Source organism: Scyliorhinus torazame, chromosome 11 (assembly GCF_047496885.1).
Source record: "Scyliorhinus torazame isolate Kashiwa2021f chromosome 11, sScyTor2.1, whole genome shotgun sequence".
Classification (NCBI taxonomy): Eukaryota; Metazoa; Chordata; class Chondrichthyes; order Carcharhiniformes; family Scyliorhinidae; genus Scyliorhinus; species Scyliorhinus torazame.
This window is the reverse complement of record NC_092717.1, coordinates 206,830,893-206,854,034: the sequence shown is the minus strand read 5'-3', so window position 1 is coordinate 206,854,034 and position 23,142 is coordinate 206,830,893. Positions and strand designations below refer to the sequence as shown.

Below are 23,142 nucleotides of genomic sequence, written 5' to 3'. Positions count from 1 at the left end.
AGTGGGAACCTTGATCTGACTCAATGCTGCGTGGAAGACCCCAGCGCGTCAATATGTGACGGGTCAAGATTTTAGCGGTGGCCTTTGTTGTGTTGGAATGAGTGGGAAATGCTTTGACCCACTTAGTGAATGTATCGATAATGACCAGAACATATTTGAAACCATTTCTGCAGGGGGGAGGGGACCGATGTAATTGATTTGAAGATTTGTCCAGGGGCCCTCTGCAGGTCGGGTGTGTCTTAATTGTCCCTTCTTTGCATAACGATAGGGATTGTTTTGCGCACAAATGAGGCAATTCTCCACATAATGGGTGACATCGCTTTTCAATTCAGGCCACCAACACAGGTTTTAAATGGGCAATGGTAGTGTCTATTCCTTGATGTCCGTGTCCGTCATCATGGAACTGGTATATTAACTGGTTTCTGTCCTGGGTGGGGACTACATAAATTCCGTCCTTTAAAACTATGCCGTCCTGTATAGTGAGTGTGTCCTTCCATTTATCATAGGGGGCTGTGTAGGTGCCGTTTAAGGGACTCGTCTGCCTTCTGTGCTTGGGACAAATCTCCGATATTGGTTTGGGATACCTGGAGTGTGTGCATCTGCTCGCCTTCGGGTGGTCGCCAGAAGTGACCATTGCGGGCTCCAGCTTTAGCTAAGGCGCCTGCCTTGAGATTACTGGGTGGGGAGGTGCGGTGATAACTTTTCATTTAATGATGCCATATGTGCGGCCGGTGGCTTCTTTAAGGATGTGTTTCAGTACATTGGCGGAGGGTAGGGGTTTTCTGTCGGTGGACGCAAAACCATGAGCTTCCCATAGGAGAAGGAATTCAGTTAAACTGTTGCAAACATACAGGCTGTCTGAATGTATGTCCGCAGGCATTGCGAAAGAGTCTGGGTGATCAATTACATAGGCTACGGCTGTGAGCTCTACTGCCTGGGCTCCTAAATGTCCTGCGTAATTTTAAAGATATCTCTTCTAGTGGACGTCCCTTTGAATCTTCCATATAAATCCTGCATCCAGTGATCCATAACCATCTTCTACAGTGGAGGAGCCATCCACATAGATTTTAGATGTGTGCCCTGAGTTTTGGGAACCGGGGGCAAAATTCACCCCAAACGGCACGATGTCCGCCGACTGGCGCCCAAAACGGCGCCAATCAGACGGGCATCGCGCCGCCCCAAAGGTGCGGAATGCTCCGCATCTTTGGGGGCCGAACCCCAACATTGAGGGGCTAGGCCGGCGCCGGAGGGATTTCCGCCCCGCCAGCTGGCGGAAACGGCCTTTGTTGCCCCGCCAGCTGGCGCGGAAATGACATGGCGGGGCGGCGCATGCGCGGGATGTCAGCGGCCGCTGACAGTTTCCCGCGCATGCGCAGTGGGGCGAGTCTCTTCCGCCTCCGCCATGGCGGAAGGGAAAGAGTGCCCCCACGGAACAGGCCCGCCCGCGGATCGGTGGGCCCCGATCGCGGGCCAGGCCACCGTGGGGGCACCCCCCGGGGTCAGATCGCCCCGCGCCCCCCCCCAGGACCTCGGAGCCCGCCCGCACCGCCTTGTCCCGCCGGTAAATAGCTACTCTAATTTACGCCGGCGGGACAGGCAATTTCTCGGCGGGACTTCGGCCCATCCGAGCCGGAGAATCGAGCGGGGGGGCCCGCCAACCGGCGCGGCCCGATTCCCGCCCCTGCCCAATCTCCGGTACCGGAGACTTCGGCAACCGGCAGGGGCGAGATTCACGGCGGCCAACGGCCATTCTCCGACCCGCTGGGGGGTCGGAGAATGACGCCCCTGGTTTCTCGCTGCCTGCGCCCTGAGTTTTGGGAACCTGGGGCGTCATTCTCCGCTGGCGGGAGTCTCCGTTTTGCCGGCGCCCGGGGGTTTCCCGACGGCGTGGGGCTGCCCCACAATGGGAAAGCCCATTGACCGGCCGGTGTAACGGAGCATCCCGCCGGCGGGTCGGGGCAGAAATGTGGCGGGGCGGGATGGAGAATTTCGCTCCTGGTTTCTCGCTGCCTGCGCATGGCTGTAGTGACTTGGAAATAAAGGGTCCTGTATGGTGTTTGGCTGTAATGATCTGGCACTCATGTGGGGTCCCTGCATATTGTAAATTGTCCGCTAAAAATGTATGGGCCTTGTGCGTTTCACGGAGATGTCCCTGCCTTGCAGTAGTAGTGTCCAGTGAGTTGCTCTGACCTGGCTAACTGAACCGTTCTTTAGTCTGCCGTCTAACAAAAGTTGAGTGGGGTTGTGCTTGGTGAGAACAGTGACTGGGTTGAGGCCTATAATGTATGCGAAATATTGAACTGCCCAAAAGACTGCAAGCAGGTGTCATTCACAGCCAGAAAATCCCTGTTCTACGGGGTCTAAAACTCTGGAAGCATAGGCCACTGGTCCTAATCGGTCATGGCGTTCCTGTAGGAGTACTGCTGATCGTGTTTGGTCGGTGGTTGCTACTTCAATGGCATATGGCAAGTCAGGGTCGGGAACTTGTAAAGCAGGGGCTGTTCCTAAGGAGCTCTTTAAATCATTAATGGTGCCTGTGTGCTGCGGAAACCAATTCCAGGGTGTGTTCTTTTTCAAGAACTCTGAGAGTGGGGCGGCGTTGGTGGCAAAACCATCTATGTGATTAATATCCCACTAAACCTAGGAACAAACGGAGTGCACTTACATTACGGGGCAGGGGCAATTTCACTATGGAGTCGATTCGTTTCTGTTCAATCTCCCTTTTGCCCTGGGTGATAATTGTCCCCAAATAGCGTACCTTCTCCCTCATTATTTGTGCCTTTTTGGGGTTGACTTTACATCCGATGGACTGGAGCAGGGCTAGCAATTCAGCTAGCAGAGCCACATGTTCTTCCTTGGTGTCAGTTTGCAGGAGCAGGTCATCTACATATTGAACTAAGCATTCGGGGCGGGAGAATTTAGAGAGACCAGCAGCTAGCTGTCTGTGGAAAATGGAGGGGGAGTTATGAAATTCTTCTGGGAGACACGTCCATGTGTACTGCTGACCTTGAAACGTGAACGCAAATTTATATTGGCAAGCTCAGTCTAGAGGAATGGACCAGAAACCATTGCTAATGTCCAGAACGGTGAAATATCTCGCTTGCACTCCCTGTTTAAGCATGGTCGCCGGACTCGTGGCAACGGTGGGGGCTCTTAATGGGATAACTTTATTTAATTTGCGATAGTCGCTATGAGCCGTCTGGTTTCTTTACTGGCCAAATCGGGGCATTGTTAGTGGAAGCTACGGAATGAATTACTCCTTGTTTCAGTAGGCTGCTGATGACCTTTGAAACCTCGCTCTCAGCCTGCTGGGGGAAGCCGTACTGCCTCTGAGGTTTGGGATCGGGACTTGAAATCATGACTGAAGCTGTTACCTGCCCACAATCGTGCTTGTGATGTGCGAAAGCGGCTTTGTGTTTGGTTAGCACTTCCCTAATGCTCGCGTCAGTGCTAATTGCTGAGGGATTAAAACAATAGTCCCCTATTGAGCAGATCTTGTGTGCATAATCTCCCACTGATAGCGTTGCGGGGGCCCTTGTTGCTTTAGACATCTGCCATACACACTTATTTACTGGATCAAAGGACAGGTTATTAGAGTTCATGAAGTCCATACCGAGAATGTGTTCTGCGGTTGGGGGTAGCTCAACTAAAACGATTGGGGGCTTGGTGGCTATGGTTCCATTATGGACAGGTGTAGGGGCTGTAATGTATCCTTCCTGCATGTGCCCAGTGAATCCACTTAGTGTAATGGTGTCTGTAATTGGCCAGGGGGTTTCTAGGAACAGGGTTGAGGAAGTTAGCGTGGTCCGGGAGCCTCCTGTGTCCCAGAGAAAATCGACTGAATGTCCCCGGACTTTGCCTGTGACTACCGGTCTTCCGACATTATTCCAGCGCGTGTCACAGACCCAAGTTGGAGATGCCGGACACCGTCATTCAAAAGAGTTATATGGGACTTCCGGGTGCGGCGATGACCAGCTAAGTCGCACGTTTCGGCAGCTCCCGTTGGAACGGACTTTTGGGCTCTTAATAGGAGCCCCAACGGCAATTTAAACGGCCAAAAACACTGTGCGGTAAACCAGAAGGGAATCCCCCCCAGACACGCATGGATAAGGGAGAGGATAGCGGCCGGATTGCGGAGGATCCTCTGGAGCAGCGGCAAGGAAGGCAAGCTCAAAGCAAGATGGCGTCGGAAGGTGGCCGTTTGTTATGGGGCCCGGACCAACAAGAGTTCCTGCGGCGCTGTGTGGAAGAGCTGAAAAAGGAGTTGAAGAAGGAGCTGTTGGCCCCGATATTACAGGCGATTGAAGGGCTAAATGAGGAGCAGAAGACCCAAGAGCTGGAGCTTCGGGTCGTGAAGGCAAAGGCTGCTGAAAATGAAGACGAAATACAGGGCCTGGTGGTGAAGACAGAGACGCACGAGGCACAGCACAAAAGGTGTGTGGAAAGGCTGGAAGTACTGGAGAATAATTCGAGGAGAAAGAGTTTAAGAGTTCTGGGTCTTCCCGAAGGCGCAGAAGGGGCGGACGTCGGGACATATGTGAGCACGATGCTTCACTCGCTAATGGGATCGGAGGCCCCGACGGGCCTTTTGGAGGTGGAGGGAGCTTATCGAGTTTTGGCGCGAAGACCGAAGGCTGGAGAAATACCTCGAGCTATAGTGGTGAGGTTTCTCCGCTACAATGACAGAGAGACGGTCCTCAGATGGGCGAAGAAAACTCGGAGCTGTAGGTGGGAGAACGCGGTGATCCGCGTATACCAGGATTGGAGTGCGGAGGTGGCGAGAAGGAGGGCAAGTTTTAATCGGGCTAAGGCGGTGCTTCGCAAAAAGAAGATCCAGTTTGGAATGTTGCAACCGCCGAGATTGTGGGTCACACACCAAGGGAAGCACCACTACTTTGAGATGGCAGAAGAGGCGTGGACATTCATTGTGGACAAGAAGCTGGAATAGTCTGGCGAGAGAAAGAACTTTTGGGACAAAGTGGTGGGGTGATTATGTGGGGCGAGGAAAAAGGGGGGTGGGATGATTTTTCAATTTGTTAATCTTGCGATCCTGTAACTTTTTTCTCTCCCCCATGTTGGGGGGGGGGTGAGTATGAGGAACTGTGGGCGCCGGCCATTAGGGGCGGGGCCGAGTGGGAAACGCGGGCTTTGTTCCCGCGCTATGGTAATTATGGCGGGAACAGGGACGCAGGAAGGAGGGGGCCTCGCACAGTGGGGGCCGAGGATAAGGGGGGAAGCCGAGGTCAGCCAGAGCTCGCTGACTTCTGGGAGCAACATAGGGGGTGCAACGCTAGAGGGGGATCTAGCGGAGGGGGAGGAGGGGGGGTTAACTGGGTTGCTGCTGCTAAGGAGAAGGGGGAGCTGTTATGGGATGGGGTGGTCGAGGCGGGAGGGCGCCGTCGGGGGGATACACGGGTACGTGGGAACCGGGTGAGGAGCTGGGTTAAAAAAGGGGCTGGCTAGTCGACAAGGGGGGGTGGTAAAGAGCCCCCCAACCCGGCTGATCACGTGGAACGTGAGAGGGCTGAACGGGCCGATTAAAAGGGCACGGGTACTCGCACACCTAAAGAAATTAAAGGCAGATGTGGTTATGTTGCAGGAGACGCATCTGAAACTGATAGACCAGGTCAGACTACGTAAAGGATGGGTGGGGCAGGTGTTTCATTCGGGTTTAGATGTGAAGAACAGAGGGGTGGCTATCTTAGTGGGGAAACGGGTACTGTTTGAGGCAAAGACCATAGTGGCGGATAGTGGGGGTAGATATGTGATGGTGAGTGACAGATTGCAAGGGGAGGCGGTGGTTCTGGTGAACGTATACGCCCCGAACTGGGATGATGCAAATTTTATGAGGCGTATGTTGGGACGTATCCCGAACCTGGAGGCGGGAAAGTTGGTAATGGGGGAGACTTCAATACGGTGCTTGATCCAGGGCTGGACCGGTCGAGGTCCAGGACCGGGAGGAGGCCGGCAGCGGCAAGGGTGCTCAAGGACTTCATGGAGCAGATGGGAGGGGTAGACCCCTGGAGATTTAGTAGGCCTAGGAGTAAGGAGTTCTCATTTTTCTCCCATGTTCACAAAGTAGACTCACGGATAGACTTTTTTGTCTTGGGAAGGGCACTGATTCCGAAGGTGACAGGGACGGAATATACGGCCATAGCTGTTTCGGACCACGCTCCACATTGGGTAGACCTGGAGGTAGGAGAGGAAAAAGAACAGCACCCACTCTGGAGAATGGATATGGGCTTATTGGCGGATGAGGGGGTATGTTTAAGGGTGAGGGGGTGCATCGAAAGGTACTTGGAGCTAAATGACAATGGAGAGGTTCAGGTGGGAGTGGTCTGGGAGGCGTTGAAGGCGGTGGTTAGAGGGGAACTGATATCCATAAGGGCACATAAAGGGAAGCAAGAGGGTAAAGAAAGGGAGCGATTGCTGAAAGAACTTTTGAGGGTGGACAGGCAATATGCGGAGGCACCGGAGGAGGGACTGTACAGGGAAAGACAAAGGCTACATGTGGAATTTGACCTGCTGACCACGGGTAAGGCAGAGGCACAGTGGAGGAGGGTGTACAGTATGAGTATGGAGAGAAGGCGAGTCGGCTACTGGCCCACCAATTGAGGAAGAGGGGAGCAGCGAGGGAGATAGGTGGGGTGAGAGTTGAGGAGGGAGAGATGGAACGGGGAGCGGAGAGAGTGAACGGGGTGTTCAAGGCATTTTATGAGAGGTTATATAAGGCTCAGCCCCCGGAAGGGAAGGAGGGAATGATGTGTTTCTTGGATCAGCTGGAATTCCCTAAGGTGGAGGAGCAGGAGAGGGCGGGACTGGGAGCACAGATTGAGATGGAGGAGGTGGTAAAAGGGATTGGGAGCATGCAGGCGGGGAAGGCCCCGGGACCGGACGGATTCCCGGTGGAATTTTATAGGAAGTATATGGACTTACTGGCCCCGCTTTTGACGAGAACCTTTAATGAGGCTAGGTAAAGGGGGCAGCTGCCCCCGACTATGTCGGAGGCAACCATATCGCTCCTTTTGAAGAAGGAAAAAGACCCGCTGCAGTGTGGGTCCTACAGGCCCATTTCCCTTTTGAATGTAGATGCTAAGCTCCTGGCCAAGGTGATGGCGACGAGGATAGAGGACTGTGTCCCGGGGGTGGTCCACGAGGATCAAACTGGGTTCGTTAAGGGGAGACAGCTGAACACGAACATACGGAGGTTGCTGGGGTAATGATGATGCCTCCACCAGAGGGGGAGGCGGAGATAGTGGTGGCGATGGACGCCGAGAAAGCATTCGACAGAGTGGAGTGGGATTATCTGTGGGAGGTGCTGAGGAGATTTGGTTTTGGAGAAGGGTATATCGGATGGGTACAGCTGCTGTATAGGGCTCCGGTGGCGAGCGTGGTCATGAACAGACAGAGGTCTGATTACTTCCGTCTTCATAGAGGGACGAGGCAGGGGTGTCCCCTGTCTCCGTTACTGTTTGCATTGGCGATTGAGCCCCTGGCCATAGCACTGAGGGGCTCCAGGAAGTGGAGGGGTGTACTCAGGGGAGGAGAAGAACACCGGGTATCCTTGTATGCAGATGATTTATTGCTGTATGTTGCGGACCCAGTGGAGGGGATGCCTGAGATAATGCAGACACTCAGGGAGTTTGAGGAATTTTCGGGGTACAAATTGAATATGGGTAAGAGTGAGTTGTTTGTGGTGCATCCGAGGGAGCAGGGCAGGGCAATAGATGACTTACCGCTGAGGAAGGTAACAAGAGATTTCCGGTACTTAGGGATTCAGATAGCCAGGAGTTGGGGAACCTTACATAGGCTTAATTTAACAAGATTGGTGGAACAGATGGAGGAGGATTTTAAGAGATGGGACATGGTGCCCCTGTCACTGGTGGGTAGGGTACAGGCGGTCAAAATGGTAGTCCTCCCGAGATTCCTCTTTGTGTTTCAGTGCCTTTCGGTGATAGTCACAAAGGCTTTTTTCAAGAGAATTGGGAAAAGTGTCATGAGTTTTGTGTGGGCCGGGAAGACCCCGAGAGTGAGGAAGGGGTTCTTGCAGCGTAGCAGGGATAGGGGGGGGCTTGCACTACCGAGCCTAAGTGAATACTACTGGGCCGCCAATACCTCAATGGTGTGTAAGTGGATGGGAGAAGGGGAGGGAGCGGCATGGAAGAGATTGGAGATGGCGTCCTGCAAGGGAACCAGCCTACAAGCAATGGTGATGGCGCCGTTGCCGTTCTCCCCGAAAAAATACACCACAAGTCCAGTGGTGGTGGCAACACTAAAAATTTTGGGGCAGTGGAGACGACATAGGGGAAGGACGGGAGCCTCAGTGCGGTCCCCGATAAGAAATAACCATAGGTTTGTGCCGGGGAGAATGGATGGGGGATTTGGAGCATGGCAGAGAGCTGGGGTTGTGCAACTGAGAGATCTGTTCGTAGACGGGACGTTTGCGAGTCTGGAAGCGCTGACGGAAAAATATGGGTTGCCCCAAGGGAATGAATTTCGATACATGCAACTGAGGGCTTTTGCGAGGCAGCAGGTGAGGGAATTCCCGCAGCTCCCGATGCAGGAGATTCAAGATAGAGTGATCTCAGGGACATGGGTGGGGGATGGTAGGGTGGCGGATATATACAGGGAAATGAGGGACGAGGGGGAGATCATGGTGGATGAGCTGAAGGGGAAATGGGAAGAAGAGCTGGGGGAAGAGATTGAGGAGGGGCTGTGGGCTGATGCCCTACATAGGGTAAACTCGTCGTCCTCGTGCGCCAGGCTAAGCCTGATACAATTCAAGGTTTTACACAGGGCGCATATGACCGGAGCAAGGCTCAGTAAATTTTTCGGGATAGAGGATAGGTGTGGGAGATGCTCGAGAAGCCCAACAAACCACACCCACATGTTTTGGTCATGTCCGGCACTGCAGGGGTTCTGGGTGGGGGTGGCAAAGGTGCTTTCGAAGGTGGTGGGGGTCCGGGTCGAGCCAGGCTGGGGGTTGGCTATATTTGGGGTTGCAGAAGAGCCGGGAGTGCAGGAGGCGAAAGAGGCTGATGTCTTGGCCTTTGCGTCCCGAGTAGCCCGGCGAAGGATATTGCTTCTGTGGAAGGAAGCCAAACCCCCGGGTGTGGAGACCTGGATAAATGACATGGCAGGGTTTATAAAACTAGAACGGATAAAGTTCGCACTCAGGGGTTCGGCTCAAGGGTTCACCAGGCGGTGGCAACCGTTCATTGACTACCTCGCAGAACGATAAAGGAAATGGGAAGGTAGCAGCAGCAACCCAGGGGGGAAGGGGTGGGGGGGGGGGGGGGGGGGGGGGCGGGTCCTCAGTGATGTTTGTGTATAGATATTTGTACCGGGTTATGTATATTGGATTGCTTGATTTTATTTTTGGAGAGTTATTATTTTTGATATGGCAGTTACCATTTAGTTTATATATTAGTTGTTAAAACGGCCACTGTTATTTATACTGTTTTATTGTAAAAAGGAAAACCTTTGTATTGTTTTGTTTGGCCAAAAAATTTTGAATAAAATATATTTTTTTAAAAAGAGTTATATGCTAGATTATCTGAGCGGGCATTTACGGTATGCATGGGGCGAGCCTTGCCTTCTAGCTGACGTGGCAGGCGATCATGGTCTGGCCTATTGTTTCTGGCCGGGATGTTGGGTTGTTTCTGGGCTCTCTGGTTTCGGTAATTGGGTGGGGGATTTTGTCTACAATCGCGGGCGAAGTGTCCCGTTTGTCCACAAGTATAACATGATCCTCGTGGCGCATAGAGTGAACCTTGTGCTCTGGGATACTGTTCCCTGTGGTACAGTTCCTCTCTCTTACCCTCATTTATCCATGCGGGTTCCTGACTAGGTCTAACTGGGTGCATGGTGCCTTCTCATCCATTCTGTTCCATCTGCTCCTGTAGTGACTGTTCCCATTCCCCGAGAGAGGCGCCTGAGTCATGCCTCATTATTGTGTGATCTGCCGGGTCATAGTTTGCACAAGCCCTTTTCCCTGCTTCTGTTGCGTGCGAAACTAAGGTTCAGGACCATTTAGTGGTTTCTTCTGCATCAAGGTTGGCGTGGTTTAATTCCTCAAAAACTGCTTTGAAATGGATCCAGAGGCGACCGGCAAAGGCCGTCGGGTACTCTCCTTTCTTCTGCCTCCAATTATTCAAATCCTCTACTGGATCCCCTTTATTATACCCGATAGCAGCTAATATTGAGTCCCTCATTTCACTTAGGGTTCCCCCTCCTACATTTTGGGGTTCAGGTAAAGCTGATCTTACGGACTGGCTAAGGCTCATTACAATTAATTTTACTTCCTCCCTTTCATCTAAACCATACATAACCTTTTGTTGGCGCACCTCCTCAAAGAAGCTATGCGGGTCTGCAGTGGGCTCAAATGGTGTGAGCTTATTGCAGGCGTCCCTTAGCTGGGTTATCGTGAGTGGGGTGGTGTAGGTGATAGCTGGACGTATATGATCCCTTATCCTTCTTTCTGTAGTGACCGGATCCATGGGTGCCGGGGCAGTTTCACTACTCGTGGGAGTTGGTGCTATCTGTTTAGTCGGGGCTGCTGGTGCTTTTCTTTTTTGGATAGGTGGCGGTTGCTTTCGACCTTCAGTTCTGTCGACGTATTTGTGCCCGCTTTCTTTTAACTCTGCCCAATCGGCCATCTCTTCCTCCTCTTTTCCTACTGTCCCGAAGGTACACATAAAACCATTCTGAACTGAAAGTAGTGATTGGAGTCTGTCTATCTCTCGCTGGCACTTGGTGTGAACAGCGGTACTTTGCCTTTGCTCCTTAGTGGCCTGCTGGAGCGCTCTTAAAGCTGCCTGTAAATCGGCACATTTGTTTGTTAGCTGAGTGACCTTTTGTTCAGTCTCCTCTCTTACCAACACCGCACGTTATGTGTCTTGATAGGCCTTGTCGTACTGGGTTTGAAAGCTGCTACGGTGTACTATACAGGACTGGTGGGCGCGTTTAACATCGGCGATTTCCCTTTCCTTAGCGGCTAACATCTCCCGGAGTTCCTCATTGTTTCTCTGATTCTCTTCCTCCTGCTCTCTTAACTGACTGCGGAGTGTCTCTACAACCTCCTCGGTTCCTCGTAACTGTGCCAAGCAACACACTATTGCCATTGGCTTTTTAAACTTCACTGCATTCTTCTTGCAAATCTCACATAGATTCTCCCACCAAGTTTGTCCTATCTTTCCTGGACCTGTCTCAGTGTTTGCACAAAAATTCGACCAAAGGGGCCATCCTTTCCCCTTTAAATACTTCCTCAACACATCCTCCCATACGGGGCACTGCTCTGACTTATCGACTACTGTAACCTCGGGTTGCTGCTGCGGATTCATTGTCTTCTCTACTAATTGCGCTGCCATCTCTTGTCTAATTTTGATTTGGAACAGGGGGAATAAGGAGTCGATCGAACAATGGGTACGGCTTACGGCTATATTCCGGCTCACAATCACTCTAGATTTGCATGCAAGTCTGATGAGTTTACCTTACCCTTCCCTGTTCGTTACGCATGCGGTTAGTGCACACTTCTGAAATTTGGTTATTTGGCCAATACGAAACTTGCGTTAGTGGTTTCTTTTTCCTTCTCCAATTTAATTCAAAGTTGTGGGATCTCTCGGAGTAACAAAGTCACTTCTAATCGAGTCCCACCAGAGTCGCCAATAATGTTGCTACTTTTATTAACAAACCACAAGCTGCGAGTATGTTTCTTGTATTAACCAAATGACCACACAATCAATATGTTAGTTCAAAAGACAGTTTATTATTAAACACAAGACTTATCTCTCTGTGCAATGATACATGCGACTATGCATTAAACTACACCTGTCAACTAAGATAACCTTTACTTAACTTCTGGATGACCGGCTCATTGCAGGTAGATAAGGCCTTATCTGAGTCCCCACGTGTGTCGGCTGGAAATCGGCAGGTTCGTCTCGGCTGCAGCTCGTCTCTCTCAGATAGCGATCGCGGGTCTTGAACTTGGATGGTCGTTATGCTGTGATTGGTGTGGGTGCAGGCCGGTCCCAAAAGAGATCAATCCCTAGTGCTCAGGGCCTCTTATCCTTCTTCTCTTTCGTGCCCTTTTGGGCGGGGTTAGCTCAGGATCCAATGGATCGATAGGGTCTTGATCACTCTGATCGAGACTGGCCAATTAAGGGCGGGTACCTTGATGGCTGGGCGGGTCCAAGTCATTATTGTTCCAAGTGCATAGGCCTTTCCAAATAAGGGGGAGCGGCGCCAGGGAGTCTGCTACTGTTGCTATTCCTTGATTTGAGTCTATAGACCTGGGGAAATCAGTGATTGACCTTTAACAGGTGCAAGTTTCAGTTCGGTCTGGTTTTCCTTTGCTGAATACACAGAGGCTGTGTCCCGACTTGACCACAATTCCCTTTATCCTTTGCGGGCGGCCATTTTAGATGGCCACAGCGCCGCAGTGTGGCGATTAAGGGATTTTCACAGTAACTTCATTGCAGTGTTAATATCAGTCTACTTGTGACACTAATAAAGATTATTATTATGCCAAAGTAACATGATTTGCAGAAGATGCTTCAATAGCTTGTCTGTGTCCAGTTTTTAAAAGTATTGACTGAAAGTGATCATATCCTGACATGAACAGATGCTTGTCCTTAACACATTACTTAATCCAGCTCCTTTTGAACTTTATACTTTGAACATTATACTTTTAGATCTGACCATGCCTTTGTTAGTGTAAACAAGTGTACAACATGCCATTTCTGAGAAATAGAGAAATTATTTTGTGAAAATAAGGGGAACAGTTCTTCTGAATTCAAAGGTGTCGGTATTATAGGAGAAGGAAAGATTGATCAGTGCTGAGTAAATTGCTCACATACTGAATACCAAATTACATTACATGGAGTTTTTGGCACAGTAAAAGTGCAGCCGGCTCAGTTGGTCTATCCACGTGTTTATGTTCTACATAAGCCTTCTACCACCTTTCGCTCAACCTTTTCTAGATATTCTTCTGTACATTTCTCTCATATGCATATCTGGAATTCCCTTAAATGGGTATATGGGACGTCATTCTCCGACCCCCCGCCGGGTCGGAGAATCACTGGGGGCTGCCGTGAATCCCGCCCCCGCCGGTTGCCGAAGTCTCCGGCACCGGAGATTCGGCGGGGGCGGGAATCGCGCCGCGCCGGTTGGCGGGCCCCCCCACTCGATTCTCCGGCCCGGATGGGCCGAAGTCCCACCGATAAATTGCCTGTCCTGCCGGCGTGGATTAAACCACCTTTTGAACGGCGGGACAAGGCGGCGTGGGCGGGCTCTGGGGTGCTATTTTGGGCGCCAGTCGGCGGACATCGCGCCGTTTCGGGAGAATTTCGCCCCTGCTCTTTATTTTAATATTTCGATGTCAAAGCATGTTCCAAATTCCAACCACTCCAGATAAAGAAGTTTCTCCTGAATTCATTCATGGTTATTATGCCAGGTTTTGGACTTCCCCCACCAATGGAAATATTCAGCGATCCCGTTGTGCCCGCCACGGATCCGGATGAAACTGGTGAATCGCATGCGAGCCCCAAATCGGGCTCCATATTGGGCGCGAAAACTCATTTGCTCATTAAAATACCCAGACACCAGGGGTAATTCTCCCCCAACGGCGGGATGTCCGCCGACTGGCGCCAAAGACGGCGCCAATCAGACGGGCATCGCGCCGGCCCAAAGGTGCGGAATGCTCCGCATCTTTGGCGGCCTAGCCCCAACATTGAAGGGCTAGGCCGACGCCGGAGGGATTTCCGCCCCGCCAGCTGGCGGAAATGGCGTTTGTTTCCCCGCCAGCTGGCGCGGAAATGCGGCGCATGCGCGGGAGCATCACCGGCCGCTGACAGTTTCCCGGCGCATGCACGGGAGCGTCAGCGGCCGCTAAAAGTTTCCCGCGCATGCGCAGTGGGGAGAGTCTCTTCCGCCTCCGCCATGGTGGAGGCCGTAGCGGAGGCGGAAGGGAAAGAGTGCCCCCACGGCACAGGCCCGGCCCGCGGATCGGTGGGCCCCGATCGTGGGCCAGGCCACCGTGGAGGCACCCCCCGGGGTCAGATCGCCCCGCGCCCCCCCCCCCCCCCCCCCCCGGAGCCCGCCCATGCCGCCTGGTCCCGCCGGTAAATACCAGGTTTGATTTACGCCGGCGGGATAGGCAATTTCTGGGCGGGACTTCGGCCCATCCGGGCCAGAGAATCCAGCGGTGGGTCCCGCCAACCGGCGCGGCCCGATTCCCGCCCCTGCCCAATCTCCGGGAGCGGAGACTTCGGCGGGGGCGGGGGCGGGATTCACGGCGGCCAACGGCCATTCTCCGACCCGGCGGGGGGGGTCGGAGAATGACGCCCAGATTCACCCAGTGCCCAGGCGTACTTGCAAGACCTCGCTAAGGTGCCGTTTATCGCTGATCCGCACAAATGTGGTTCAGTAGTAACGGCACCTGAGGGGGGGAAGTCTCCCAGGGCATTGGAGACCCCTGGGTAGTCAGGAACAGGGCAGTGTTGTGGCACTGCCAGGGTGCCAGGGATACTGCCAGTGTGCCAGGCTGGCTGTGGCAGAGTGCTCGGGTGCCAGATTGGCATTGCCAAGGGTCAGGCCCGGGAGTGACCTTGCCAGGTAGAAGGGGGGTTCCTGGGAGGGTGGGGGGGTGACAGGGTGTCAAAAACATGGGGGCTGCCTGAAGTGGGGGTAAAAAGATAGGGGCTACCACACAAAATGGCGAAGCTCGCCAGCAGAAAATTACTAATGGCGGGATTCTCCGCTGCCCCCGCCCGGCGACCGGAAATTCCCACCTAATGTCAATGGACCTTTACATGGTCCTCGTCCTGCCTGTGGCGATCTTGTGGTGTGCGGGGCGGAAGAATCTAGCTCTAAGTGAGGCCTCGGCAGAGAGAAACTCCACGATGGCAAAAAAAGGCACAGCGCTGTTGGAGAGCGGGGTATTTCTCGGTGCTACAGCTGCCGAGAAATACCCCGCCAAACGTGCCCTTTAGCGGACTTTAATTACCGTCCGCTGAATCGCGCCCCAAATAGAAAGAGAAAAGAAAAATCATTTAAACTTTCAAATGCCAATGGAAGCTGATAATTTCTGCCAGATAAGTTAATTAATCTGTAGACATATGTTGATGACAGGAATGAATTTACTTGTGATACCTCGCAGGATCAATTACCCCACTAAAACTCACTGTCCAGAATCACATATTAAGAGTGGCCATTTGGAATGAGGACATTGGAAAGAAATAATGTTAAAATAAAAAGGGACAGTGCAGCAAGTTATGCACTCTCGTATAAACTGTTTATTCTTAAGTTAATGTTCTTCTTTTCCCTTCTTGTAGGGTGATCTAGGGGATCCGGGTTTGCCAGGGTTACCAGGAGACAGAGGACCTCCAGGTGAAGGGACCGCAGGAACACCAGTGAGTCAATTCAATTCATTTTCCAAAACTACCTTTGAAACCAGAGTTGGGTCAAATGCTGAAGGTCAGCTTGTCCCTGAATTTGTGAGGCAAAAGCTGTTTCATTTTTATGGAGTGTTAATTCTTCAGTACCTGTTCCTCTACACTACAAATGCGCCCGCCAAAAGCAAACAATTTTGGTTTCCTGGGACTGGAATAAACTTTTTGGGCACTGAAGGCACAGAGATCCTTGTCTGGCAGCTCGAGCCTGAATCCTGCAGCTGCAGAGTTGATGATTGGCCTCAGGGATGGCATTAAGCAGAAGGGCCCACAAGACCCAAGCCAAGTAATTGGTGTGGACGCCAGTTATTCTCTGGGATCCTGTCAGATTGCAATTCATGACATTGCTGCTGCAGCAACCAATGTTTTTTTTTTCCCCTCATTAACTAATTATTAGAAAGCAGGTGTATTTTGTTGATCAGTTGACGGTCCTTCCAGGACAAACTTGGAAGTGCACGTATTCACAGAGTTCTTATTCCACAGATTAACAAGTGTCTGCAGCACAACAAACAGGAGATAAATACTGTTACAAATCAGAGTATCTGAAAACACCAAAACGTATGGAAACAAGGGGAAATTGTGATACTGCACTACAGATTGGTATTACAGTTCCCAAATCTGAGAGGCAGGTGGGCCAGAAACAACAACAGTCCGGAGAGCAGCAATGGCTTTTCCAGTTTTCATTTGCTAGCTAGTTAATTGCCCAGCGTGTTCAAGTCTCAACTCAGCAATGACCCTGTTGGCCGTCAGTGCAGTTCTCGATTGCACAGTGCCCTTGGCACTTGGCGTAATGATTGCTTCTTGGGTGTCCGGGAGATCACTCGCGTTCTCATTCAGGCAGCTTCATTTTTTTTGTCACAGCAAACCTTAACAAACCAAAGGATCCAAGAGTTGTTGGTTGAGAGCATTCATTTGTAGTTGATTGTGTTACCCAAGGTCACATCATAGCTTCTGAAAGTCAGTTCTCAGGGCACAGGTCTGGAAACCTCATGATAGTTGCGGCAAAAACATAGAGAAGAAGGAAAGCAATTTTGCTGAGCCTCCACGCCTTTCCTGAATTTTAGAAGTGAGGGATAGGCGTTATCCTGCAACATCAAAACTTAGGAATTGTTGCACAAAAAAGGGCAATGTTCACCCAGTTTATATTTTAACACAGCTCTGCAGGCAGAAAGTATTCATTCTTTACCTTTCCAGTCAATTTACAATAGGGACTCAAAACTCAGAGAGAGCTGACTCAGATCTCAAAGAGAGAGCTGTTCTTTTGAAGGCCCCAATTTGGAATAATTCCTGAGCATTCAGATCTCAATACTGCAAAGTATTTTCATAAAAGTATCAGTTTTAATGGGCTGGATTTTAAAACCCAGCAGCCCCCCCCCCCCCCCGGGGCTGGATTTTAAAGCCCAGCAGCCCACCCCCACCCCCCGCCTCCACACACACACTCCAGCTTAGAGGCCATGTTTTTGGCAGGTGTAAGCATGTAAAACATGGACAGAGAAGCTGAACACCAGAGGTGAGGTAACAATGAACTGCCCTTGACATCGAGGTGCCAGTTGATTGAATGTGGCATCAAGGAGCCCTAGCAGAACTGGAGTCATTGGGAATCAGGGTGGAAACCCTCCACTGGTACAAAGGAAGATGGTTGTGGTGGTTGGAGATCAATCATCCCAACTCCAGGGCATCACTGCAGGAGTTCCACAGGGTAGTGTCCTCGGCCCAACCACCTTCAACTGCTTCATTAATTACCCTTTTTCCATCATAAGGTCAGAAGTGGGATGTTCGCAGATGACTGCAGAATGTTCAGCACCAATCACAACTCCTCAGGTATTGATGCAGTTCATGTCCAAATGCAGAAAGACGTGGACAATATCCAGGCTTAGGCTGTCCTGCGCAAGTAACATTTGCACCACACAAGTGCCAGGCAATGACAATCTGCGACAGGAGAGGATCTAACTATCGTCCCTTGACATTCAATGGTATTACCATTGCTAAATCCCCTCCTATCCAAAGACCGGAACCAATGTTCTCAGGGGGGTGTTTGCTAGTGCAGTTGGGGAGGGTTTAAACTAATGTGGCAGGGGGATGGGAACCGATGTAGGAAGTCAGTGGGGACGGAAACAAAAGGCAGGAAGGGAGAGTGTGTAAAGCATGACCAGAGAAAGCAGGGCAGAGAGCAAGGAAAGTCTACATTAAACTGCATTTATTTCAATGCAAGGGGCCTGACGGGCAAAGCGGATGAACTCAGGGCATGGATGGGCACATGGGACTGGGATATTATAGCTATGACTGAAACATGGCTAAGGGAGGGGCAGGACTGGCAGCTCAATGTTCCGGGGTACAGATGCTATAGAAAGGATAGAACAGGAGGTAAGAGAGGAGGGGGAGTGGCGTTTTTGATTAGGGAGAACATTACGGCAGTACTTAGAGGGGATATATCCGAGGGTTCGCCCACTGAGTCTAGATGGGTGGAACTGAAAAATAAGAAGGGAGAGATCACCTTGATAGGACTGTACTACTGGCCCCCAAATAGTCAGCGGGAAATTGAGGAGTAAATATGTAAGGAGATTACAGATAGCTGCAAGAAAAATAGGGTGGTAATAGTAGGGGACTTTAACTTTCCCAACATTGACTGGGACAGCCATAGCATTAGGGGCTTGGATGGAGGGAAATTTGTTGAGTGTATTCAGGAGGAATTTCTCATTCAGTATGTGGATGGACCGACTAGAGAGGGGGCAAAACTTGACCTCATCTTGGGAAATAAGGAAGGGCAAGTGACAGAAGTGTTAGTGAGGGATCACTTTGGGACAAGTGACCATAACTCCATTAGTTTTAAGATAGCTATGGAGAATGATAGGTCTGGCCCAAGAGTTAAAATTCTTAATTGGGGCAAGGCCAATTTTGATGGTATCAGACAGGAACTTTCAGAGGTAGATTGGGGGAGACTGTTGGCAGGCAAAAGGACGGCTGGTAAATGGGAGGCTTTTAAAAATGTGTTAACCAGGGTTCAGGGTAAGCACATTCCCTTTAGAGTGAAGGGCAAGGCTGGTAGAAGTAGGGAACCCTGGATGACTCGAGATATTGAGACTCTGGTCAAAAAGAAGAAGGAGGCATATGACGTACATAAACAACTGGGATCAAGTGGATCCCTTGAAGAGTATAGAGATTGTCGAAATAGAGTTAAGAGGGAAATCAGGAGGGCAAAAAGGGGACATGAAATTGCTTTGGCAAATAATGCAAAGGAGAATCCAAAGAGCTTCTACAGATACATAAAGGGAAAAAGAGTAACTAGGGACAGAGTAGGGCCTCTTAAGGATCAACAAGAACATCTATGTGCAGAGCCACAAGAGTTGGGTGAGATCCTGAATGAATATTTCTCATCGGTATTCACGGTGGAGAAAGGCATGGATGTTAGGAAACTAAGGGAAATAAATAGTGATGTCTTGAGAAGTGTGCATATTACAGAAGAGGAGGTGCTGGAAGTCTTAAAGCGCATCAAGGTAGATAAATCCCCGGGACCTGATGAAATGTATCCCAGGATGTTGTGGGAGGCTAGGGAGGAAATTGCGGGTCCCCTAACAGAGATATTTGAATCATCGGCAGCCACAGGTGAGGTGCCTGAAGATTGGAGAGTAGCGAATGCTGTGCCCTTGTTTAAGAAGGGCAGCAGGGAAAAGCCTGGGAACTACAGACCGGTGAGCCTAACGTCTGTAGTAGGTAAGTTGCTAGAAGGTATTCTGAGAGACAGGATCTACAAGCATTTAGAGAGGCAAGGACTGATTCGGGGCAGTCAGCATGGCTTTGTGCGTGGAAAATCATGTCTCACAAATTTGATTGAGTTTTTTGAGGGGGTGACCAAGAAGGTAGATGAGGGCAGTGCAGTAGACATTGTCTACATGGACTTTAGCAAAGCCTTTGACAAGGTACCGCATGGTAGGTTGTTGCAGAAGGTTAAAGCTCACGGGATCCAGGGTGAGGTTGCCAATTGGATTCAAAATTGGCTGGTTGTAGAGGGTTGTTTTTCAAACTGGAGGCCTGTGACCAGTGGTGTACCTCAGGGATCGGTGCTGGGTCCACTGTTACTTGTGATTTATATTAATGATTTGGATGAGAATTTAGGAGGCATGGTTAGTAAGTTTGCAGATGACACCAAGATTGGTGGCACAGTGGATAGTGAAGAAGGTTATCTAGGATTGCAACGGGATCTTGATCAATTAGGCCAGTGGGCCGACGAATGGCAGATGGAGTTTAATTTAGATAAATGTGAGGTGATGCATTTTGGCAGATCGAATCAGGCCAGGACCTACTCAGTTAATGGTATGGCGTTGGGGAGAGTTATAGAACAAAGAGATCTAGGAGTACAGGTTCATAGCTCCTTGAAGGTGCAGTCGCAGGTGGACAGGGTGGTGAAGAAGGCATTCGGCATGCTTGGTTTCATTGGTCAGAACATTGAATACAGGAGTTGGGACGTCTTGTTGAAGTTGTACAAGACATTGGTACGGCCACACTTGGAATACTGTGTGCAGTTCTGGTCACCCTATTATAGAAAGGATATTATTAAACTAGAAAGAGTGCAGAAAAGATTTACTAGGATGTTACCGGGACTTGATGGTTTGAGTTATAAGGAGAGGCTGGATAGACTGGGACTTTTTTCCCTGGAGCGTAGGAGGCTTAGAGGTGATCTTATAGAGGTCTATAAAATAATGAGGGGCATAGATAAGGTAGATAGTCAACATCTTTTCCCAAAGTTAGGGGAGTCTAAAACTAGAGGGCACAGGTTTAAGGTGAGAGGGGAGAGATTCAGAAGGGCCCAGAGGGGCAATTTCTTCACTCAGAGGGTAGTGAGTGTCTGGAATGTGCTGCCAGAGGTAGTAGTAGAGGCGGGTACAATTGTGTCTTTTAAAAAGCATTTAGATAGTTACATGGGAAAGATGGGTATAGAGGGTTATGGGCCAAGTGCGGGCAACTGGGACTAGCTTAATGGTAAAAACTGGGCGGCATGGACTGGTTGGGCCGAAGGGCCTGTTTCCATGCTGTAAACTTCTATGATTCTATGATCAATATCCTGGGTTTAACATTGACCAGAAACTGAACTGGACTCCCCAAATTAATACTGTGGCTACAAGAGCAGGTCAAAGGCTAAGAAACCTGCAGCAAGTAACTCACTTCCTGACCTCCCAAAGCCTGTTCATCATAAACAAGGCACATGTCAGAAGGGTGATGGAATACTCCCCACTTCCCTGGATGAGTGCAGCTCCAACTACAATTAAGAAGCTCAACACCATCCAGGCCAAAGGAGCCCACTTGATTGCTCCCCCTTCCACAAACATTCAAACCCTCCACCACCGACGAACAGTGGCTGCAGCATGTACCATCTATAAAATGCACTGAAGGAACTTACCAAGGTTCCTTAGGCAGCACCTTCCAAACCCATGCCCACTACCATCTAGGAGGATTAGGGCAGCAGATACCTGGGAACCCCACCACCTGAAATTTCCCCTCCAAGTCACTCATCATCTTGACTTGGAAATATATTGCCGTTCCTTCACAATCGCTGGGTCAAAATGCACTGCGAGCACCCCTCCAAAATGTTCCCCCACCCCCCTCCACAAACTTTGTGCCTCCTCGCCTGGCCGCCAAAACCTACCCCCTCACCCCCACTCCCCCTGGCTAGGATGCTCTATCCCTTTCAGTCCAAAAAGCCCAGGACTTCCCCGGGTCTCATATCCATTCCCAATCCTCATGGGCCTGCTTGCAGTCTCAGTAGTGCCCACCATTGAGTTCTGGCGCTTCAGGAACTGCAAGAGCTGCTGGCCAATCTGATAGGACTTCCTGGCTATAAGGGGTTTGGTTAAGCTGCTGGCAGTATGTTACCACTGCAAGGTGCCCTTTTTAAAAGATGGCTACTTTCCAAATATTGTCAATATGAGACCTGGGGTGCGATCCTCTGGCCACGCCGTGCCGGGAAAGCAGCTTGCCACGGCGCAGCATTGCTGTTGAAAGCCAGGAGACCCCCGCGCCTGGGATCTACCCGGCTCGCAACGCCTCCTGAAATTCAATGCAATTTCGTCCACATTGGGTGGATCACCTTTCAGCAAATCTGCATATTAGAGCGAGACAGTAAGCCTTACTCTAATGTGCAGATTCCCGAGGTACTTGAGGCTTTGGCATTCAACCCCTTCTCCTCAAAGACATGGGGCGAGATTTTCCGACCCCCTGCCGGGTTGGAGAATTGCCGGGTTGCGGCGTGAATCCCGCTCCGGCGCCGGCAGCCGAATTCCCCGGCACAAGTTTTTGGGCGGAGGCAGGGATCGTGCCGTGCCGGTCGGGGGCTGCTGGCAGTGGCCTCCCCCCCCTCCCCCCCCCCCCCCCCCCCCCAACCCGGCAACTCTCCGGGCCCCGATGGGCCGAGCGGCCGCCTGTTTTTGGCCAGTCCCGCCGGCGTGAAATGGACAAGGTCCATACCGGCGGGACCTGGCTTTGAGGGCAGCCTGCAGAGTCCTTGGTGGGGGGGAGGGGCCTGGCCCGCGATCGGGGCCCATCGATCTGCGGGCGGATGTGTGCCGTGTGGGTACTCTTTCCCTCCGCAGCGGCCTCTGTAAGGCTCCGCGATGACCGGCGCGGAGAGGAATCCCCCTGCGCATGCGCAGGAGACACACCAGCAGTTCTGCACATGCGCCAGAACATGCTGGCGCTCCTGCGCATGCGGCAATTCGCACCGGCCGGCCGAGGACCTTCTTCGCCGGTTGGCGTGGCGCCAACCACTCCTGCGGCAGCCTAGCCCCGGAAGTGTGGAGGATTCCGCACCATCCGGGCGGCCCGACGCCGGAGTGGTTCACGCCACTCTTTGGCGCCGGTACGGCCCGACCGCCGGTTGCGGGAGAATCCCGCCCCTGGAGTGAGTGCAGTTTGGTGCCAACCCTCCCATATTGCGTTCGGGCTTGGGGATGGTTGAGTATTGTTTTGCGGGCCTCGGAGACGGAGACGGCGATTTTAAATGGCGCCCCTGTCATGATATGCAGACATGCACATAATGAGATACAGACAGGCAGCTAATGAACACAGAGAACAGGACATAACCAATCATCAGGCAGAACACTTGGGGGTGGTTTCCCACTATAAAAGTCACAAGGCACTCACACTCCGCCTCTTTCCACTGGGGACATCTACAGAGTGAGTCGGGTGTATATATCACATAACACCTACAGCACGTGGCTAAGAGCTATTCTGGTTCAGCCAGACAGTGTAATCACACTTAAATTAGCAGAGAGTCGAACTCAGAGAGAACTGTGCTAACTGTGTGACAGGTTCAATAAATCAAATTGAACTAACTTCAAGGTCTGGAGTATCATTCAGGTATAGCTGCATCCAGTTGCAGCCCGTGTTATTTCAGTGTGCTTAACACGACAGCCCCGATCTCTCACTACACATGGGGAGTTCCAGCGAGCAGAGCTTGCCACTGTACAAATCAGGGCTCTGTGCGACCTCGGTCGCACGTTCTCGTTTCAGGCCCCTTATTCAACACGAGTCGCGTTGGGTTAGAGTTAGGGCACTGAGAGTGCTGGGAAACACGCAGCTAAATGAGCTCGCTAGGGGACTTTGTTCCCTTTTGGGAGAATCATGCCCCTTGATCTGGCCACACGGCAAGAAAGTGAGCCCTTTCAAAAAAGATGATTGTTAAGCCCCTTGTCCTCATATT

At 51.3% G+C, this 23,142-nt stretch overlaps 1 protein-coding gene across 2 annotated transcripts in view; it reads left to right on the top strand.

The window, feature by feature from the left end:
• The window catches only part of col22a1 (collagen, type XXII, alpha 1), a 481,125-nt gene that overhangs the window by 377,023 nt on the left and 80,960 nt on the right, over positions 1–23,142 (top strand). For both annotated transcript variants that reach the window (XM_072468265.1, XM_072468266.1), the window contains one exon: positions 15,333–15,410. In XM_072468265.1, coding sequence (XP_072324366.1) covers positions 15,333–15,410 — 78 coding nt within the window. The remainder of the gene's footprint in view (positions 1–15,332; positions 15,411–23,142) is intronic.